Consider the following 23,343-nt stretch of genomic DNA (forward strand, 5'->3'; position numbering starts at 1 on the left):
CCCTGTCCTCAGGGCCTGATTAATGGTTCCAGCCACCCTAGGCTAATACAGATTTGGGTGCCTCCCCCTTCCCATACCCAATATTATTGCTCATAGTCATCTAAAAATCTGTAACAGGCTTAGGCCTCAGCTCCATTCATATTGACACTTACCACCCTAGCTGCTGGCAATGGCGGCAATGGTATCAATCAGAGTCTAGACAGGGGAGCCAGCCACAGCTCTCACAGGATCTCCCCTTACGTCCCTGCCTCATTGACACCGGCAATCCCAACAGTCTTGGGGTAGATCTCATGAGATCAACTCCAGCAGCACTAGGAAGTGCTCCCATCCCACTGCAATCTATTGTGCCGGTACTGCACACACACCCCCTCCCCCGCCAGGACCCAGCTGCAGCCTAATCAGCCTATTGGTTGATCAGGTCCTGACTGTCCTGTTTGGCCACAGGAATCAGAAGAAACCTGTGCTTACTTCAAGCCTAATGAGCAGATTCATTTAGGCTTCATGTATCAATTAAACAAAAACGTTTTTTTTAAATCTTTAACATTTTGGGAGGGATGAGGAATTTTTGCTTTATACAAAATTGCATTGATTTATAATAACATTAGAGTTTAATTCTAAATGATTTTATGAAAGCTACTATATGATTGAACAGTACAAATAAGAGGTAATGGGAATTGTCCACCTCTTTACATAGAAAAGCATGTAGCTTTGATCTGATTTCTTTGCTTTAGCATGTAAAAGGGCCTACACACAGGGAGATATGCTGAGCGTTCTGAGCGATACTAGATTGTTCAGAATGCTCAGCAAGATTTATTTTGATATGTGTGTTTATAATATAGAAATATGAACGGGCATGCAAAACACAGGTGTCCCTTGTAATCCTCTATCTTAGCACTGTGGGAGACATGACAACAGACATATTTAGCTGCATTGTGGGAAGTGTCTTGTGCGCTGCAGTATAGTAGTAACTCACGATGCACCAAACTTCTGCAGATTAAAGTAAGCCCTAAGCCTCATACCTAGTCAGAATAAGTTCTATTACAAATACATAATAATGTCATCTAATTACAACTACAACAATATTCTCATTTATTCATTCACAGTATCCTGTTCAGGATGTATGTTGTCATTGTACTTGATCTATGTACATACATATAAATAAGTCTGTAAGTCTTTTTTTTTTAAATAAAGTTTTAGACTTGCAGTTCTTGACATTTTCATTTCCAGTTTTGCATTCCTCCAACATGACTCTGCAAAGAAACTTTTCAGTTCATTTGCTATAAAAGTTCCCTGGGCTGAATATATTGATCTGAAAATTGTTTCTTTTAACTATTAACTTTGAAAGTAACCATAGTAGTATACTCTGGGTCTGGGTGAAGTTCTGAAGCATTTTTAGGAAAATCCATATGGATTTATATATCCTCTTTTTAAAAACCATAGGCACTGTTCCCCACATACTGTGTACAGGAGCATGGAAATGAGGTAGTCCTAAAAAAGGTGTTTCTAAGATATTTTATTTTTTATTCCATTAAAATAACTGGACAGTGTTCTTGGGTGTGTCTCTAAAATATCAAAACACTTAAGATACACTTAAAAAAAAAAAAAAAAAAAAAAAAAAAAGGAGGGATAAACTCATTTATGTCCATTAACTGTCAAGAAAGTAAAGTTTGCTTCTACTACATAGAATAATGTGTTACTCTTTGTGCACATCTTTGTGTGAATCAATATGACGCAGATTCTGTGTATTAGTATGTCTAATAAAATAAGAACATCATATGTAATAAACTGGTCTCAACAGCTCTTAAGCTGTAGCATATGTAGAATTAAATACAATCCATGCACACATATAAATATACTATCATTAACAAATACTTCAAGTTTAAGAATAAAAACTTAAAAAAATCCACAAACTGTTTTGTGTAAAAAAAAAAAACACTTCCAAATAACACCCTATTAAAAAAAGTATTAACATGAAAAAATATAGCTTTACCTAACTAGACTATTTCCTTTTCGGTCTCCACATAGTAAATTCTATAAAGATGTTATTTTTCAAGCACACAAAATGTGTTATGATTAACGAGTGTAAGGTAATAACTATACAGTACTTGCTCAAAGAATGTGACAGAAAATCATCCTAGACTTTCTACTGAAAATGCCTCTGCATATACAAGACTGAAAGACAGTCCAAGTGGTTTGGCCCATTGTTCACGCCGATCCAGCAGTTTAAGCATTGCGTTATACATGGCATGACATTTTCACATTAGTGCTTTCTGAGAGGTGAACAATGTTGTAAAGTGTAAGAATTAAGGCAAGAACCTGTATCCAATCTACAGAACCAATCTAGAATTGGGGAAAAGCGGTTCAAGAAAATGTCTCTAATATGGAGTCACTTACTAATGCAAAGTGAAACATTCTGTCAGCAAAATTCCCCAACATTCACTGTTAAACCCAAATGTATTATGGAATCAACTCCATTCAATAGCGTTCCATCAATGCTGTATAGCAACTTAAATACTATTTATTTCATGTATTCATACTTCTGCTGTATACATCAGTGTGGTGTAGTGTGGATAGGTCCATGTGTCACAGACATTTGTGTGGAAAATAGTTTCAAAACTATCCAATAACTGTGCACTATACTGACTATATGCTTCACATCCTGTATTGTGGCTTTATGTTATTTGTCTAAGAGTGTCAACTGACAAGTGTGTGCGCCTAGTCAATAAAGGTCTTCACTCATAATGACTTTTCCATATATATATATATATATATATATATATATATATATATATATATATATATATATATATATATATATATATACACCGATATATATATATAATTTCAAAGCAGCATTCACAGTATTTTGCAGCTCGTACCATGGTACATGATAGTAGTTGGCAGTGTGTGCTGTTTCGGTTGAAAGCAGAGGCGTAGTTACATTACAATACAGCATTTACAGGGAGCTTTCTTTTCTGTACCTGTTATAGGTTCTGTGGCTAAACTCTCATCTTTGCCCTCAGGAGAGGAGGGCTCTGTGGTCTCAGTGAGAAGCTTCCCAGAGACCAGTTCTGCAGCATTCCCATCCATGGTGGACACATCAGTCACTGTCTTCTCCCGCAATGACTTCTCATCATCTTCATCAATGAGAACAAGCTCGGCTTTGATGGTGTCATCATAGCCCAACCCTTTTTTAGTCTCTTCTTCATCATCCATATTTTGGTAGCCCATGAAGATCATTGTCACTGGTTGCTCTAACGTGGCCTCGTTCACATTGCTTCCAGAACTTCTTCCATGTTGTTGTCCTGGTTTTCCAGGAAACCCTTTGTTTGACTTGTGCACCATTTCTAGTTTTGCTTCCTTAAAATGTAATTGCTCCTTCATGTGACTAGAGATCCCGTCAGTGATTACAGTTCTCTCAGGTAAAGTGTCTTGCCCTGCTACTATATTTGATTGTGCAGATTTCTGTATAAGAGCATCTACATCCCTTGTACTTAACTTATGGACACCGTTTTCTACTACAGCCCCTGCATGGTGGAGCTCATACACCACTTTGTTACCATCATCATAGACTTTTACTCCTCTCTGTTGGACCACTTCTGGGTCAACTGCAGCTGCAGAGAGAATCTTGGTCTCTCCTGTCTTTCTGTCTTTTTCCACATTAATTTCCATGGCGTACATTGCTTAAACAGAAACAAGAGAGGAGGTGTATGTTACAACACATAAAGCAAGTGAATGGTTAATTGGCAAACGTACATTGTAATGTGCGTGCACTAATAATGTACTACAACATCATTACATATAAAGCACAGTGTGTTAAGAGTCTGCTTGACGTGAAGATTGTTAAACTCTATATTATTATATGTGAGCAAACATAAGACAGACATTGTTTGTATAACACATACAGTATCAATTGTGATTTGTTACAATTAGGCACCCAGATGAGAAGCAATATGATATTGCCACATAACATGTGTAACATTGTGCAGATCTGTGACTCATGCAGGTATAGACTTAACAAATATTGGATTTAATACAAAGACAACACTTTCAAATGTCAAGGTATATTTGTTAATTCAACCAGTAATACTATATATCTATATATATATATAGTAATTGTGGAGGGACTGTCCCATCTCTGACATCCACGCTGGGAGCCAGGAACACGAGTGTGCCCCTCTAACAGCTCCCACTGCGAGGAAGACAAACCAGCTGGCCACCAGGAATAGGGTAAATATGGGAGCTTGGGCAGGACAGATTATAGTGAAGGCTGTGGGGCTCAGATTAGAGTAGGGTCAAGGGATGGGAGGAGCAGCTGTTTGGGCCGAGAACAAAGGAGATGAAAGAGGGGGAGGTGCTGGACAGAGCATGGAGCAGAAGGGGTGGCAGTCTGAGTCCCTTTACTGGAATCAATATAACCAGCCAAATATCACAGCACATTATAAACTGAAAGTTACCCCAGTCCTATATAACGATACTAATAATAGGATCACACAGGCGAATGATGACCTCTAATAAAACCTTTTTATCATATTATGAGGTTGCAATGGACCTGTATGTGGCAAAACAAATTCTCCTATCTCGAATCTTGGGAGGAGCAGCAGGATCATAATGTGTGAGGCTACCTTTAGACTTATTACAGGCATCTCCTATCAAATACTGTATGACAGAGGGATAAAATACAGCTGAGGAGAATACTAATATGTCTCACCATTGGTTACCCCTGGCTATTCGTTATTTAAATTCTTCAAGCCTCCTGTCTCATCTCATCATCAGCATGTCTGCTTTTCATATATACATTTTATTTGTGTGCAGCAGATTGACAGCACAGACTTAGATCTGTTACAAGGAGCACAGGCACTGGACTGAAAATGACAGTATATAACAGGGTTGCAAAGGGCTGCAGTGCAGTTAGCTTAATGTGTCCTGTGGTGCTTAGGATCTTTACGAAGACAGACATGATGGAGAGGAGACACAACATGATGATAACCGTATCAGACATCCATTGTCTGGAGCAAAGGCATAAACAATGCAGACTGTATACAGATAACCAGCCGGTCTAGGAATTTTAGGTCAGCAAATAAACTAGACCTGGAAGGATCAAATACATAAAATAGAGGAAATTGTATAAATAGAACAAGTGATGACAGCAGGCAAGCTTGTATAGTGATAGGCCTTCATAGTCAACTCATTCTTTCTGTTATCTGGATATAATGGACATTTGCATTAAGGGATGATTTAAATCATGTCTGTTTCTACCTGCAGCATGGGTAAATGGCCCACTCTCCTGATGGCAGCTGTATGTACAGGACACATACGGATGTCAGCATCCTAACTGATGACAAGATTCCGGTATCGGTATAATAGTCCTGACCGATGGGATGCTGAACGCATCCCATATGCGCTAGTACATACTTTATATTCAAATATGTCAAAGGCTGTGCTTAACCTTATGAAAAGATTTAAATGTATTCACAGGTCCACACAGAAGCAAAAGAAAAGTCAATTAAATAGAATCCTTCTCATGTAATTAGTGTATTACTATGGGTAATCCAACATGTCCACATAGATGTTTAGGATTTAGAATATGATTTATAGTAATGCTTCAAAGGAAATGTCAGAGAGTAAAGCACAGTTGAACAGGATCTCCAACCAATAATAAAAAAAAAAGAACACAACTTGTATCAGAAAAATGTTAATAAGGCAATTCAGTAATATTTAAACATTGGCTGCCATGTCACCATTGCAAATTAGCTACACCAGCTCCCAGGGACATATTATAATATGGGAAAAAGACAACTGCTTTATCCACATCTGACCTCAGGCTCAGGTCTACCTTTCTCCATTAGACACTCCAGCAGCTCTTATCCTGCTACAGTGTCCATGGAGATCAGATGGTTGCACTGCTCATATTTCTGCTCTAGTGGGTGTAATACGGTAGGCAGCCGTGCTCAGAGAGGAAGTGAGCTCATAGTCCTTATTTCCTGCCTGTGCAGCACAGGAGCATGGTGTCCAGTATAACATACTGTGTATAAGGGAGATCCTAAAATACATAAAATGGTACCAATGAGAAAAATATGTGAGGTCAATAGTAGTGCTATTAAAGATATTTAAGGGTAATAATGGGAGGAATGAGGAGAAAATATAGGATATGATAAAGATATGAGGTATTCTTTATGTCCCGAAAAAAATAAATGACATTAAAATATAGTACTGTTGCATGAGTAATAGGCTAATATACACTGTTACTGTAATTCATGCTCTTCTACATTTAATTGGGTTGCAACACACTTATCAGTGGCTCTTCAATCATTTCTAGTGAGTGATAATGATGTAGGGTGGTCTATGCAGAGCGTTGGTGATGTCATCAGTGGGAGTTAGCAGACCTGCACACAGAGGCCCTCATTCTGGTTTGCTCAGTAAGCTGTGAGGATTGCAGCTTAACAGCCATTCGCAAAGGGGAGCTGTACATGCACATAATAGATCATGTGCATGCGCAGTCCCACAGACATCGGGACAGGGTCGAACTTGCAGTCTTGCGAGTAAACCAGAATGCCCCCCAGAGTTACACCTTACATGGCAAGCAATGTAAGGAGCTGCTTTTGATGCAGCTCAAAGCCATTCTCCAAGACTGCACAGCAGGTAGAAACTTGTGATATGGGTGGCCTTGGGACATATGTGCTGCGGGATGAAAATTAAGGGAGCATATGATACAAGGGAAGTGTGGCAAGATACCATATCATGATAAGATGTGGGAAGGTAGGGTGCATCTTTGACAAGTGCAGTGTGGATGACGGTACTTGTGAATTATCACAGCTCCCACGATGTGCATCGCATAGCAAAAAATCGCATCGCATTTGAGGCTGTACCACCCCCACTATCAACGCGAACCTGAAGCGTGGCGAGCGCAGCGAGCCCGCGAGGGGTGGCGATACGCGTCCTACGACCTTTTCATACACCCACTATCCACGTCGGCGTGAAGTTGAGAATAGAAAGTGTGGCAAGCGCATCGAGCCACCGAGCCCGAAGTGTGGCGAGCGCAGCGAGCCCCGTGAGGTATACGGGGGGTATACTATACCCGTGAGGTATACTTCACAGGTATACGCGTCCCCTCGCGGGCTTCACAGGTGTCCACGTCCCCTCTCGGGGCTCGCTGCGCTCCCCACGCTTCGGGATCGGTGGCTCGCTGCGCTCGCCACACTTTCTATTCTCAACTCCACGCCGACGTGGAGAGTGGGGGTATGAAATGGTCGTAGGACACGTACCGGCGCCCCTCGCGGGCTCGCTGCGCTCGCCACGCTTCGGGTTCGCGTTGATAGTGGGGGTGGTACAGCCTCAAAAATGACATTTGGGGGCCATTGAACATGTTTGATACGAATTTCAATGCATTTGGATGCTTTTCTGTTAAAAACGCATGCGATCACTATATATGGCATGCGATGACATGCGATGGGAGCCATGATAATCCACAAGTACCTGGATGACATATGTGGTAAGGTGAGGAACAGTAATGTGCATAATGTGTGGCAATGGGAGAAGGGAGGATGACTTCATATGACCTAGGATCAGTAACCGTGCTAGTGTCATGTCAAACATGAAGCGTACAGTACATCATGAGATATGTGCATCTGAAACTTGTGTATGGTATGGAGGACTATGATATATTTCAGTCCAGGGCCCCAAATCATCTACATCCACCACTGCCTGCACCTTCTTCCCTTATTGTTAATGGTGCCTGAAGCACTGATGACAATATTACACACTTGGCTGACCAGGATGAAATGCGTATTCCTCAAAGTGTCAAACCAAAAACAATGCAGCTGTATCTCATCATAGTGGACTGTGGATTTTAGTAGCATCTTCAGTGGGCAGTATATTAGACAAATGCTACAGCAGCAACAATGCAGTGCATGCTGTTCAGTATATTACAGTGCAAAGCCGTAAAGGCATGCATAGGGCATCACAGAGAAGCGTAGTATGATCAGGCCGCTAGGAAGAAACTACACAAACTGAATAATCAGTACCAGCCTCTGGAGCTTGATAACCAGGGCACAACTGAATAATAATCCTGTTCTTGTTAAGCACAACACTAAGAGAAAACACACGTGTCTTTCGCAATACTAGAAAGAATGAATGCAATGTTTAAACACAGCTGGAATAATGCATAGCGCTTATTCAATACTTTTATAAACGAAAACAATTGATTGTTAATGTATATATTACATCAAAAACTACGCACACAGTTCACTAACCCTCCTGACAGACTCCAGAGGGCTGAAATGTAATAGGATGAGAGATTCAGAAAGTGAGTAAGTGGTAAGAAATCTCCAGTTTTTTTAAAGCGGCAATCATTTACACTGCAAAACCAGTTTGATTTTGCTGTGTAAATGATTGCCGCTTTAAAAAATCTGGAGATTTCTTACCAAATCTCTCACTTTCTGAATCTCTCATCCTATTACATTTCACCCCAGATGCACACACAGGGCCTTATTCAGACCTGCTCCCTGGGCTGCGTGTGTTCGGAGCCCAGCGAGCAGGTTAAAGCCGCCCCACCAGGCGAGCCCATGTGCATGGCTGCGAATGGATGTGTACCGTTTTTGTGGGCAGGCCCATGAAACACCAGGGGTCCTTCCTGGAACGCCCCCCGCATGTCGGTCATCCTGTGCAAAGGGACCATGGTTCATGCGCAAAGGGACCCTACCGTCTGTATGCAGGGTTTATCAATGTTCGGATGGGGTTCAAATTTACAGCCCTCCGCACTGGTCTGAATCGGGCCCACTGTACAGTAGCGTACAGTTGATAGCTACACAAAACCAACGTGGTTAAAAGGTTGACATAAAAATGGTCAACACAACAAGGATGGGTTCCTTTTTTTACCAAAATGCATCCATCATGTGACCATGGTAAGTAAAAACCTAGAGCCTTGCTGGATCGCTTTGTTCGCCACACTTTGGGCAAGTAAATATATACCCAGTTATAGTCCACGTGGATGATTAATGAAGCAAAAGCTGAATATGGAAAACATGTTATCCTGTAAATGTTTAGAATCTGTTGACCTTAGACGGTCGACCTTTTGACCATGTCAATCTTTAGACCATCTCAACCATATGCAGTCACCATTTCGACTATGTAACTAGACATTTATTCTTTGACTGGAACACTCTACAATGAATCAGTGCCAGAGGCAGTTGTTTCCATTAAATTGTTGATAATTTAGGCAGGACTGACCCTACATATCAACTATTTGGGGGGGGGGGGGGGGTAGCACTCATTCACTGATGTGCCGCTAATCAGAGAAATGGATAATGAGTGCCACGCCCTCTAATTCATTTGTTTTGGGAGAGGAACAGTGAGGCATGGCCAAATCCCAAACATGAAAACAGCTATGCCCCTCATGACATTGCCCAATTCATGGATCTAAAGTGTTGGGAGTTATTATAGATGCCACTTAGCCCGGTAATTATAAGACAGAAACACAAGAGAAGATGTAACCACTCTTCGCAGAGAACAGGCATGTTTGTAGCGGTAGCTGAAGCATCAGCTAAGTGGTGGTATTATCCATTTACAGTAAGATAGTTAGCACAGGAAAGGGGGACAGCCTAAAATCAGGGGTAGCACAGATGAAGTGGAATACTATACAGCAGTGTTATTGGCCTAGATTTCTGCTGGTGTCTATGCAGAATTCCACACATTTAATCTGATGTACAGTACTGTATTACGAGACAGTCAAAAGACAATGTGCCTGTTTTGCATGCTTACTGCCTCTAATTATTTGGACAATTAAATTCATATGCTTAGAATATATGAATGCATCAAAGATCCAGCTAGACTTGTAATGAATATAGAAACAAAACTGTTTTACCAACATACTAGATACTAGACCTTACAATGGCCCTTATTCAGATCTGATTGCAGTACAAATTTGTTTGGAAAATGGGCAAAACCATGTGCACTGCAGGTGGGGCAGATGCAACATGTTAGAGAGAATTTAATTTGGGTGGGGTGTGTTGAAACTGAAATCTAAATTGCAGTGTAAAAATAATGCAGCCAGTATTCACCCTGCACAGAAACAAAATAACTCATACAAATCTAACTCTCTCTGCACATGTTACATCTGCCCCCCCTGCAGTGCACATGGTTTTGCCCATTTTCCAAACAAATTTGTACTGTGATCAGATCTGAATAAAGGCCTATGTGTGAATATGGAGAATATAAACTACATGCTATATTCCCTGTGTTCTATTCCTAAAATTATTAGGTGATGGATGAAGCATATGATGATGCTCACAAGTAACACACCTGCCCAATAAATGTTGCTATTTGCAACATCCCGAAGTTTGTTTTTTTATGTTTTTTTCAATATCACATTCGGTCCTTTTGCATATGATACATTGTATGCGATCCCAGCCAGGCATGACTCGCAGGCTCCGATGCGATGGGCACGGGATCGAGCATCTCATCGGACATGCTGTCAACTGCATGCAATTTGGATGATTCGTTATGCGATTGATCGCCACAATCTCATAAAAAGTGTCCAAATTGCATGCATAACACCTAGCGTATGGCCAGCTTCAGTTCATTTTAGACATTTTGATTTAAGTGTTATTGTACAGTGTAGCAGCTATTCAGTTGTACAGATATTCATGTATCCACGCTGTAACTATTCCAAATTTGGGACGAGCTCCTGCTGAAGCACAAATTAGATCTAATAGAAATACATACATTTTCGCACCCTGAACAATATTATGTTAAAGCTGCTATTGCTGAACATACATAGCTGAGAAAGCTTGCTTTATATTTCACATGCTTAAACAGAGAACCCCCAGCAAACGGGTGCAATGAATGACTTTTTTCCTGTTTGACTGTAGACAGGAAGCTTTGAAGTATGTTAGTCACCGATATAAATAAAACCAGTATTTGACTAGAAGACATATGCATTCATACAGAACTGATAGATTTGCATTAAATGAGCTTTAAAATTGTGTTCCATTATTTCTGCTGTAATCTCTTCAAGTCATTATTTTGAACATCAAAAATAAAATATTTGAAAAATGTTACAAAATATTTGTATAATAAACTTATATTTTCTTTTATTTTACTCTGTCATGAATCTAAAGGTGCCCACAGACGCTACAATTGTACTGTGCTATGCGTTTTTGACTGTACAATGGTTCTATACAATTTTTCTTCCAGCTTGCTATGAGATGTGCACTTGGATGCATGTGATGAACCCATGTTTGTAATGTTAAATTTCAGATGTAGTCTAAAAAGTACGTGCAGCACATACTTTTTTAGACATACAATATCGGGTTCCAGGGAACATAAACACCATCCAATAATTGTACATAAGATGCAATTTGTGCTTAAAAAGTACAAAACGCATTCGATAATTGTAGCGTCTGTGGGCACCTTAAGAAAGAGTTAAGAGTTTTTAAGATGAGGAAACTTAGTTTCGACGTTCCCCCATAAATGAGTTGTAATATACTTACCAGCTACTCTTGCTGTTCTGTCACATACAAAAGATGTTTCTGGTTGACGTGAGTATAGGTTTGTGAGGTCAGGGATTTGGGAGTAGATATAGTTCACTGCATCTGGTTAAAAAAGAGAGTAAACAGAGTTAGGTTAGTAACACTGTGTGGAGTCCCAAGCCTGAGCTGTGCGTAGCAGCAGAGCTCATTTATCAGCATGTTCATGAGGTATCAGAGCTGGATCAGAGGACACAAAGTGCAGATTTATTGCCTTGTCATTGGAGTTCAATAGACTAGCTGAGGCAGGAGGGAACAGGTCCAGATCCCTCAAGCCCTGTAATAGGTCCATGCAGTTTGAGGTAATTTCTGGATTTGTATGGACCGTGAGGTAAAATTGAACTATCAAAGCTCTACATGTAATAAAATGAACATTTTGTTCTTATAGTGTCATACATAACCATATTTGTTATTATTGATAGGTCCTAAGACCAGTTACTATACAGACCACAGTATTACCCTACACTGCATGGGCCTGAATGACTAATCATTTCAGTGTTGTTGATTGATTGGCAGTTGATTGGCAGTTCTTCAAAAGGTAAGCCCCCCGCTAATGTAGTCCAGCAATATCTCGCTCACATTACCCACAACTAAATTAGTTCAAGCCATGCTGCTCTACCTATAAGAAGTGACTGCAAACTGTGGATTTCTAACTTGTATCCATAGATAAAATGAGTTGCATTACGTGGCATAGCAATAGCAGTCACAGCAGCCACAGTTATAAAAGGCACCTGAAAAATCCCTCATTAGTGCGGCGCTGGTCTTGGCCATTACTAAGAAACTGGGATGACAGTGTGCTTCCGCTTGGGGCAGCTACAAACATTCCCAGCGTATGTGCACCACTGGTCCTGGTCATTCCTAAGCCCCTGGGCAACCAAGGAGCCGGATGGTTGTTGGAAGTACTAATCAGCTGAGCAGACGTGCTGGGCAGCAGCTGATGTATATCAGTCATTTAAGAGGTTGGGCTAAAGGGGGCCTTTTGATTGGCCGCATGCCCCTTTATATTGCAGTCAGACCAGCTATTCCCTACTGGTTATAATTTCGGTGTTCCTAGCTCAGATTCTGTTGTGTCCAGTCCAGCCAGTGCATCCTACCATCCTGGTTTATGCTATCTTGCCAGTGATTTCTGTCATCCTGGTTTGTGCCATATTTTCAGTGATTCCTGCCATCCTGATTTAGTACCATCTTGCCAGTGTATCCTGCCATCCTGTTTGGTGCCATCTTGTCATTGTATCCTGCAGACCTGGTTTGCGCCATCTTGCCAGTGAATGCTGTTGCCCTGGTTTATTATCATCTTGCCAGTATATCCTGCCATCTTGTTTTGTGTCATCTTGCCAGTGTCCTGGTCTGCATCACCCTCCGTTGATTGGTTCCTGGCTAGCTGTCTGCATACTGACCAATAGCAACCAGTATTTCTTGTTTATGATCAGTTGAGTATCTCTAGACAGAATTATATTAGGCCTTATTGTCTGAGTTTAAATCCAGAGGGTCACCTATGTACCGTGTGCGTATCACATGCTAAGGGAGCTGCGGGTGACTGTTATTGGTCAAAGACCTCGCAAGCTACGACATAAGGTTCTTATATCATTCCTTCCTATTGAAACGTAACAATTAGGACATAAGATACTACTTTTCCAGACACTGACACATAATTCACTATTTGTAAATGGGAATGGTCTCCTTAATTCCAGGAAGACAGTAAGCCACTGCTTTCTATCATACACAGTGAACCAGGGTGTCTGGATTTCTAGGGCAGACCAACCTCCTAGATTCTACTTCTCTTTTTACGGACATTTGCGGGGCATCTTTATGAAGTATGCGTTATCAGGCCCCACCTCTAGTGCAGGGAGATGCTATATGGGTCTGATCAAGCCATGTTTAAACAATCAGCCTCATCATGACTGCTGCTCTGTGAGAATACAGGTCAAGTCATTACTGGCCAGGGTGGCAAGTCTGCGAAGCAGAATCTCCGTGTCATGCCACTACACTTGACCCCAGGTTTGTAAAGTAAGCAAGTATGCTTAAAATAGCCTACAAAAGATCACCATGCACAGATGACACAGGGTCAGTAATCGCATGTAGACTTTCTGACTGCATTTACAACACATAAACCTAGGGAATTCAAGCTAAATTGGATTAAAGCTAAATATAGTAGTCACAATATAATCACAGTCAACTGTAGTTCTCAGTCTAGAATTCAGAGCTAAAATCACATATTGTATTAGATAAATTAAAGGAATACAGCTTCAAAACATGCCCAAGATTATATAAACAGGGTATTTCTATTATGTGTGCGCTGACCTAAACAACGGCTCTCCATATCTCCTTATCAAAAAACTGTAATACAGTATCCTACTACATAAGGAAGTTTTAGTGCATATTGCATTTTAAGGAATTAAACTAATATACTCAAACTTGGAAAAACAAAACAAATTTTTTTTTTTATTTATTAAATGTTTTTTATTTAAACCCATTTATTGTTTGCATGTTTGTTTAAATTAAAAATAAATTGAATCCTGTATTAGAAACCTTGGTGAACCATGATTTATTGCTTTCTAACATGTTATTAGGCATTGATTTGATTTATTTTACATATTTCAATAAAACTTTTTTTACAGCAAATTTGTATTACATCTGAATACCTTATTATTATTATTATTATTATTATTATTATTATTATTATTATTATAAGAACATTTTATTGACAAGGCACCACAAGTGGTTTGCAGCCATACATATTAGAACAATACAGGGTATATGTACAGTAGATAGAATAAACATACAAAATATAAAATGCAGAGAAAACTTCTGCACACGCACGCACGCACACACACACACATGTGCGCGCACGCACATGCACACACACACACTTAGAAGGAAGTTTACTAAGAAGGCCGATTACGGACGATCCCATGTACGAACATGCACAAATGGGATCGGCAGTAATCGTCCCAAAATATGACCAGAGAATAGAGCAAATTTACTAGGCTGTTGTATATTCTGGATTGTATTTTCCGATTTCAATGTGATTCGTATTTGGCTGCCGAGTTTGCCGGCAGCCAAATACGGACAAGGCTTGAAACTTTGCACGGATCAGTCATACTCGCGCAATGCTTCTCTCATGAGCCCAGGGCTGGTTGAGAATGAGGGAGCCACGCCATGTTTTTAATTATTTTTTGAGAAGCCTGCATGTCTGACTGATACATGGAGGCTTCAGCCAAATACGAACAGGAAAATAAGGAGTATTTTCCAGTCTTATTTGCTGCTGAATTAGTAGCCGAATTCAGCAGTACGAATGTTAGTAAATGAACACACCATCACAGAAATTATGGCCATATAAGACCTATTGATGGTGTGTTCATTCATACACCAGAATTTGTCTGATCTTGCCGTATATTAAATACATCAAATCAGCTGAATTTGGCTGATTGTAAATTAGCAGATGCTAATTTACTGGCCGTATTTGACATTTGCACCAATTCGATCTTAGTAAATTTCAACTTAAAGTTAAGCATTAGAACTGGGCATGACACTAGCATAGAATAGAAACACACAATTTTTTTTTGTAACATAGCTGGTTTTTAAAGAAGTCGATTTATGAAGCAGTGATAAGGGAGTATAAGTGATACAGTGCCTGGTAATTTATCACCGGCCAATCAGCTCCTATTTAAACCCAGCCTGTAACTTAACAGTCAGAAGCTGATTGGCCAGTGATAAAGTACCAGGCACTTTATCACTTCTCCTCCCTTATCACTGCTTCATAAATCTACCCCACGAGCCCTGTGCCAGTGGTCACAGAATAAGAAAAAAAAAAAAAAAACATTAGGTTTAGACCAGCCATCCCCGAATCTGCTTAATAAAAATACTGAATTTATTTATGACCCTTACAGAACAAAGTTATTCTTGAACTGCATGAATTGCACATTTATACTTAGCAATATACATATCTTACCTTTATCCTGATTCGACAAGCTCTAAAAAAGAAAAAAAGAAAAAGAAACTTTACCTTTTTTTTTACTGAAGCTTTGGGATTATAAATACTAATGTGCTCAAAATGAAGATTTTTTTATTTATTTGTATATGCAGTTATGATTTTGTGATCTGACATATGTAGTCAGATAATTTTCTCATGAACAAGGTGGTGTCTTTGTGGTAAAAGTGAAAAATTACAATTGTCTAAGCGGTATTCAATCCTGGATGAAATTAGCGGTAGTTTGAAAATAACGTCCAGAACCTATTCTATCCACTCACAGCTGCATATTCAACTTTTTTTAAAGTCGAATCTGCATTGTCGGAAACGGCTGCTAAATTGGACAATTATCATCAATTTCTGAGATCGGAACTGACATTGAATAGGCCGAATGGAAATTCGACCTATACTTGTCCAAAACGGATGATATTTCTGACAATCGGAAATATCATCCGCATCAAATACCCCCTATTAGTGTAATACTATAAAATATTTCCAAAATCATAAGTGCCAATGCATGTGTATACCAAATACATAAAACAATTGTTCTTATCTGTGTATAAAGCTTTTAGGGCTCCTGGTGATGGTGGATGAATTGATGTTGGTACGCAATTGCTTTTGCAATTGTGATTTTTAGGCTTTGGAACTGTTAATGTTAGCAAGTGAAGCTGCAGTCCAGAAAGAGCGCCGGAGCCAGTACAAATGTATTCAAAACTGCGTACACATTCATAGATTATCTATCTATTTATAACATTGACTGCTAAGGTTGCCCTATGGTCACGTAGACGATGTTGGCACCATGTTTCCTTTGAAAATGGCCATGACACATTTTGCTGCCACTCCCAAACAATCCCTTTGTGAAAGTCACTCTGTGATAAAAATCTCAGTTTGAGCAGCTTCGCAAAAACACATTAGACTCCATGTTTGTATTCATATTTATTGACACTTCGAATTTTGTAAATATTAACAGCAAAACACTAATAATCACATGTTCTTTTTCCATTTGGTTGACTGAATTAACCTTGAGGAACACTAAGTAAAAGATAACATCCATGATAGGAAGCCTGTAATTGCTTATGTATGTTTGAGTTGCTCAATTAATAAAGTTTTGGTCAACAATGTATTTTATATAATTATTTTATACATGTTATGTGCTTAACTAGCCAAATACTAGGATCAGTTTTACCCAATCTATGAAGATACATTTATAGAAAGGGATACGAAAAGTGGGTAGGAATGAGGACTTCTGCATAAAGAATTAGGGTCAGATTCTCTAAGCTTCAAAAGTGATAAAATGGAGAGTGATAAAAAGCCAGCCAATCAGCTCCTGTCTGACAGTTTTCAAACACAGTCTGACATGGCAGGCAGGAGCTGATTGGCTGGCTGTTTATCACCCTCCATTTTATGACCCATCTCTAGAAAGCGCAATGGAGTCAGGTGTACAATTATTATACAGTAAATTAATAACATGCTTTTTGCTTTTGATGTACGTTTATGACTTATCAGCATGCCTTTACTGTACTTTTTTTTTTGTATTTTTCTTTATTTATCATAGTGCAATTAGTTTTGTATTTAAGCTATCCCGATCACATGCTTATTTGGTCACAGCCCATGCTCTCTTTAATGGGTAGGCAAATCAGTGTGGAGGCTGACCACAACCCCCCTTTGAGACTGGCCACACCCCTAATTATGGATTTCTACCACTGTATTTTCTCAGTGGGCCTTGGTCAGACACTGGTCATTGGAAAACATATACTTTCTCAAACAAACAATGCCTCAAACTGTTTTCTAATTGGTTGATGGAATTCTACAGAGGTTCCCCTATATGTTTCTGCGTTACTATTAATACAGAGAATAGCATACTGTACCTTTTGCAAATCGACAAATGATATTTCGGTTTCTTTTAGCTTTTCTCTCAGGATTTGTTCTTTGGCAGATATAACAGATTCTTCACTTTCTAGTCTTTCAATATCCTGCTCTAACCTATAAAACACAATTGGAGGAATATATATTTATAAAGCTATATTATTTCACCTGTTTATATGGTAAGTGATACATTCTAAAGCCCTCAGTTCCTGTAAAAAGCTGCAAAGGGAAAGGAACAGCAGAACATCCGCGCAATCGCGCAGGGGGGCTATTGTGAACGTCTGCCCATGCGCATTTTTGCGTATGCGCAGAAACTTGGTGCGAGCGGGCACAGCGAACTGCTTGTTCGCCGTCCTGTTCACACCAAGCAGTGCAAGGGGTGTGTGTGTGTATGCGGCAATGGGCTGCACCCATGGGAACGCCCAGCCTCTCATGGGCATTTCCATGAATACGTTGGGCGTTTCTGTGTAAATGCACCCGTGATGCGGTTGTGGGGGTCGGGCAGCGGACATCAGCAGATTTCAGCTGTCCGCCCGCACAGGGCACTCGTAGATGTGAGACACCAGAGAAGAGAGGATGGTCGGCGACCATCTAATGATTTCCTCCCTGCACGCAAGCTGCGAATGGATGTTTATGCAAAACATCCATTCGCATGCGTGCGGGGGTAACTCGGCGTGTGAGGGGGCATTTGGTGTACTTGCAAAGCTGGAAAATCACAGCTTTGCGAGTCAACCAGAATAAGGGCCATAGTTGTGTGCTGATATAGTGCCCGTCCTGTCCAATTGCTAAGAGGTTGCAGATTTAAAAATGCTAATGGAGGCAGCTAGACATAGGGTGTTATTCTGGTTGATTCACAAGGCTGCGAATTCGCAGCCTTCCGAGTCCACCAAGCCCCGCCTTGCGAATGGTGGACCAGAATAAGGCCCATATTCACACATGACCACCTTTGTTACAGCTCTAATTAATATCCTACATTACAAAAAGTTTAATTGTTGTTGGTTGTTATAATGATGATTATTAACTATGCATTTGGAAGTGATTTTTAAATGAAAAAAAAAAATACCATATATCAATATAGAGTTTATTAACCTTGCAATGCACTCACCAGGATCCACAAATGGGTATAATGCTTAGAGCATCTTACCTGTATGGATGTTAGAACGTTAAACATGCTGTGCAAGTGCTGTCCTCCCATTCATGAACTAATCACAAAGTCTAGAGAATTTGTTGGCCACCATAAAGGTGCTTTTATTGAATCGCCCCCGCAAAACAAAATAAAAAAGTCTAACCCCCCCCCCAAAAAAAAAATATCACAAAAAATGATCAGGGCCAATTGTCAGTGGTATTGGCCTGTACCCCTGTTGACAGAACAACAGGGGTACAGGGGTTTCACCCATGTTCCTTAACCCCTTCATGACAGAGCCAGTTTGTGCCTTCATGACAGAGCCCTTTTTTTCAAATCTGACATGTCTCACTTAAGTGGGGATAACTTTTTTTTGCTTTTACTTATCCCAGTGATTTTGAGATTGTTTTTTCGTGACACATTGTACTTCAAATTAGTGGTAAATTTGGGTCGATACAGTCTGTGTTTTTTTGTGAAAAATACCAAAATGTCGTGAAAAAATGGAAAATTTAGCGATTTGCAAAATGTTAAATTTTCTGCTTGTGAGACAAATAATCATACCACTCAAAATAGTTAATAACTAACATAGACCATATGTCTACTTTATGTTGCCATCATTATTTCAACTTCCTTTTCATTTTTTTGGACACTAGGAGGCTTACAATATGAATAGCAAATTCTCAAATTTTCAAGAAAATTTCAAACACTGATTTTTTTAGGGACCAGTTCAGTTCTGATGTGACTTTGAGGGACTTGTATGTGAGACACCCCCATAAATGATGCCATTTCAAAAACTGCACCCCTCACAGTATTCAAAACAGCATTTTGGAAGTTTGTTAACCCTTTAGGTGTTTCACAGGAATTAAAACAAAGTGTAGGTGAAATTTCAAAATTTCTTTTTTTTTGCAGAGTTTCAATTTTAATACATTTTTCTAACGAATACAGTAGATTTTACTAGAGAAATGTGACTAAAAATTGATTCCCCCAATTCTTTTGTTTTCAAAAATATCCTATATGTGGCCCTAGTGTGCACGTTGACCAAACCACAGGCTTCATAATAGAAGGAGCACCTACTTGATTTTGGAGCCTCCTTTTTATGAGATTTTTTTTTAGGCACCATGTAGGTTTCTAGGCACCATAAGTGCTAAAAGTTAGGAACCTCCCCCACAAGTCACCCCATTTTGCAATCTACACCCCTCAGGGAATTCATCTAGGGGTATAGTGTACATTTCAAACCCCCAGGGGTTTCACCAATTTTGGTACAACTGGGATGTGAAAATGGAAAATTACATTTTTTTACACAAACATGCAGTTCTGGCTCAAAATTTTTCATTTTCACAAGGAATGAAGGAGACAAAGCACCCCAAAATCTGTGCCCCAATTTCTCCCGAGTACGGCAATGCCTCACATGTGACCAAAAACTACCAGTTGGGTGCATGGCAGGACTCAGAAGGGAAGGAGTGTTTTTTGGATTTTGCAGCACAGATTTTGGTGGAATGAATGGTGGGTGCTATGTTGCACCAATACAGTGGAACCCCCCCCACAAGTCACCCCATTTTGCAATCTACACCCCTCAGGGAATTCATCTAGGGGTATAGTGTACATTTCAAACCCCCAGGGGTTTCACCAATTTTGGTACAACTGGGATGTGAAAATGGAAAATTACATTTTTTTACACAAACATGCAGTTCTGGCTCAAAATTTTTCATTTTCACAAGGAATGAAGGAGACAAAGCACCCCAAAATCTGTGCCCCAATTTCTCCCGAGTACGGCAATGCCTCACATGTGACCAAAAAATACCAGTTGGGTGCATGGCAGGACTCAGAAGGGAAGGAGTGTTTTTTGGATTTTGCAGCACAGATTCTGGTGGAATGTTGGTGGGTGCTATGTTGCATTAGCAAGACTCCCAAAGCACCAATACAGTGGAACCCCCCCACAAGTGACCCCATTTTGCAATCTACACCCCTCAGGGAATTCATCTAGGGGTATAGTGTACATTTCAAACCCCCAGGGGTTTCACCAATTTTGATACAACTGGGCAGTGAAAATGAAAAATTACATTTTTTTACACAAACATGCAGTTCTGGCTCAAAATTTTTCATTTTCACAAGGAATGAAGGAGACAAAGCACCCCAAAGTCTGTGCCCCAATTTCTCCCGAGTACGGCAATGCCTCACATGTGACCAAAAAATACCAGTTGGGCGCATGGCAGGACTCAGAAGGGAAGGAGTGATTTTTGGATTTTGGAGCACAGATTTTGGTGGAATGAATGGTGGGTGCTATGTTGCACCAATACAGTGGAACCCCCCCCCACAAGTCACCCCATTTTGCAAAGTACACCCCTCAGGGAATTCATCTAGGGGTATAGTGTACATTTCAAACCCCCAGGGGTTTCACCAATTTTGATACAACTGGGCAGTGAAAATGAAAAATTACATTTTTTTACACAAACATGCAGTTCTGGCTCAAAATTTTTCATTTTCACAAGGAATGAAGGAGACAAAGCACCCCAAAATCTGTGCCCCAATTTCTCCCGAGTACGGCAATGCCTCACATGTGACCAAAAAATACCAGTTGGGCGCATGGCAGGACTCAGAAGGGAAGGAGTGATTTTTGGATTTTGGAGCACAGATTTTGGTGGAATGAATGGTGGGTGCTATGTTGCATTACCAATACAGTGGAACCCCCCCAGAAGTGACCCCATTTTGCAAACTACACCCCTCAGGGAATTCATCTAGGGGTATAGTGTACATTTCAAACCCCCAGGGGTTTCACCAATTTTGATACAACTGGGCTGTGAAAATGTAAAAATTTAATTTTTCATTTTCACAGCTCAGTTGTATCAAAATTGGTGAAACCCCTGGGGGTTTGAAATGTACACTATACCCCTTGATGAATTCCCTAAAGGGTGTAGTTTGCAAAATGGGGTCACTTGTGGGGGGGTTCCACTGTATGGGTGCTTCAGGGGTCTTGCTAATGCGACATAGCACCCACCATTCATTCCACCACCAAAAATCACTCCTTCCCTTCTGAGTCCTGCCATGCACCCAACTGGTATTTTTTGGTCACATATGAGGCATTGCCGTACTCGGGAGAAATTGGGGCACAGATTTTGGGGTGCTTTGTCTCCTTCATTCCTTGTGAAAACGAAAAATTTTGAGCCAGTACTGCATTTTTGTGTAAAAAATTAAATTTTTTTACACAAAAATGCAGATCTGGCTCAAAAGTTTTCATTTTCACAAGGAATGAAGGAGACAAAGCACCCCAAAATCTGTGCCCCAATTTCTCCCGAGTACGGCAATGCCTCATATGTGACCAAAAAATACCAGTTGGGTGCATGGCAGGACTCAGAAGGGAAGGAGTGATATTTGGTGGTGGAATGAATGGTGGGGGAGGGGGGCTGGCGCTGCGACTGGTGGGGGGTGGGAGGGGTGCTGGCGCTTCGGCTACCGGGTGGGAGGGAGGGGGGGCTGCCGGGTGGGAGGGGGGGGCTGGCGATCGGTGGTGATCGGTGCTGTACTTAACAGCACCGATCACCACCGATCACTGTGTTACCGAGCGACTTAGCCGCCGGTAACACAGAAAACGCTGCAATTGGCTGTTCACATTTGAACAGCCAATCGCAGCGATCGGCGGCGAGGGGGGGATGTCTGCTGTCAGGGACAGCAGACATCTCCAAACTGTCACCGCGTCTATAGACGCGGTGACAGTTCAAAGCCATGACGTATATATACGTCAACGGTCGGGAAGTACCTCCCGACCATGACGTATATATACGTCATATGTCTGGAATATCTATCTGTCTATATATATATATATATATATATATATATATATATATATATATATATATACATATATATATATATATGTGTATATATATATATATATATACATATATATATATATGTGTATATATATATACATATATATATATACATACATACATACATATACATATATACATATATATATACATATATATATATATACATATATATACATATATATATATATATATACATATATATATATATATATATATATATATATATACATATATATATATATACATATATATATATATATATACACATATACATATACATATATATACACATATACATATATATATATATATGTGTATATATATATATATATGATTTCATTTTATTCCTTTTGAAGTTTTTTACATGCGGGGGGGGGTTTGAGCTGGGGGGGAGCGCTGCTGCTGCTCCTTGATGACAGTGACAGGGAGCGAGCCAGCGAGGTAGGGGGAGCTGCTGCCGGAGTGAGCGCAGCTGCCGGGCGGGTAGGAGGGAGGGCTAGAGCGGCTGCCGGGCGGGTGGGAGGGAGAGCTGCGGATCGGTGGTGATCGGTGCCAGCACCGATCACCGCCGATCCCTGTGTTACCGAGCGGCTTAGCCGCCGGTAACACAGGAAACGCTGAGATTGGCTGTTCAGATTTGAACAGCCAATCACAGCGATCGCCGACCGGGGGGGGCACCCCTGCCCCCCCTGGGCGACGAGGGGGGATGTCTGCTGTCAGGGACAGCAGACATCACCTAACTGTCACTGCGTCTCTAGACGCAGTGACAGTTAGAAGCCATGACGTACATGTACGTCAAATGTCGGGAAGTACTTCCCGACCATGACGTACATGTACGTCAAATGTCGTGAAGGGGTTAAAAGTAGACAAGGTACTTGTTTCCTAGCACGGCCACAACGATCATGATCGTGGTCATCGGGTGTAAAATCGGGGGCATCGCGGCCATCGCATGCACTAAAAAATCGGGTGCGATGGGCCAGACGCGATGGCCGCGATTTCCCCATAGAGACCAATGTTAAATGCCTCAAT

At 40.6% G+C, this 23,343-nt stretch overlaps 1 protein-coding gene across 1 annotated transcript in view; it reads right to left on the minus strand.

Annotated features, from left to right (window-relative positions):
* Positions 1-2,818: 2,818 nt before the first annotated feature.
* LOC146074831 (paralemmin-1-like) overlaps positions 2,819-23,343 on the minus strand; it is a 77,944-nt gene continuing 57,419 nt past the window's right edge. The window contains exons 3-6 of the mRNA XM_083183364.1: positions 17,364-17,478; positions 15,478-15,499; positions 11,490-11,591; positions 2,819-3,683 (exon numbers count right to left, since the gene is read on the minus strand). Coding sequence (XP_083039490.1) covers positions 2,938-3,683; positions 11,490-11,591; positions 15,478-15,499; positions 17,364-17,478 — 985 coding nt within the window. The 3' untranslated portion in view covers positions 2,819-2,937. The remainder of the gene's footprint in view (positions 3,684-11,489; positions 11,592-15,477; positions 15,500-17,363; positions 17,479-23,343) is intronic.

The sequence above is a fragment of the Crinia signifera genome, chromosome 1, assembly GCF_055691185.1.
Source record: "Crinia signifera chromosome 1, ASM5569118v1, whole genome shotgun sequence".
Taxonomy (NCBI): Eukaryota; Metazoa; Chordata; class Amphibia; order Anura; family Myobatrachidae; genus Crinia; species Crinia signifera.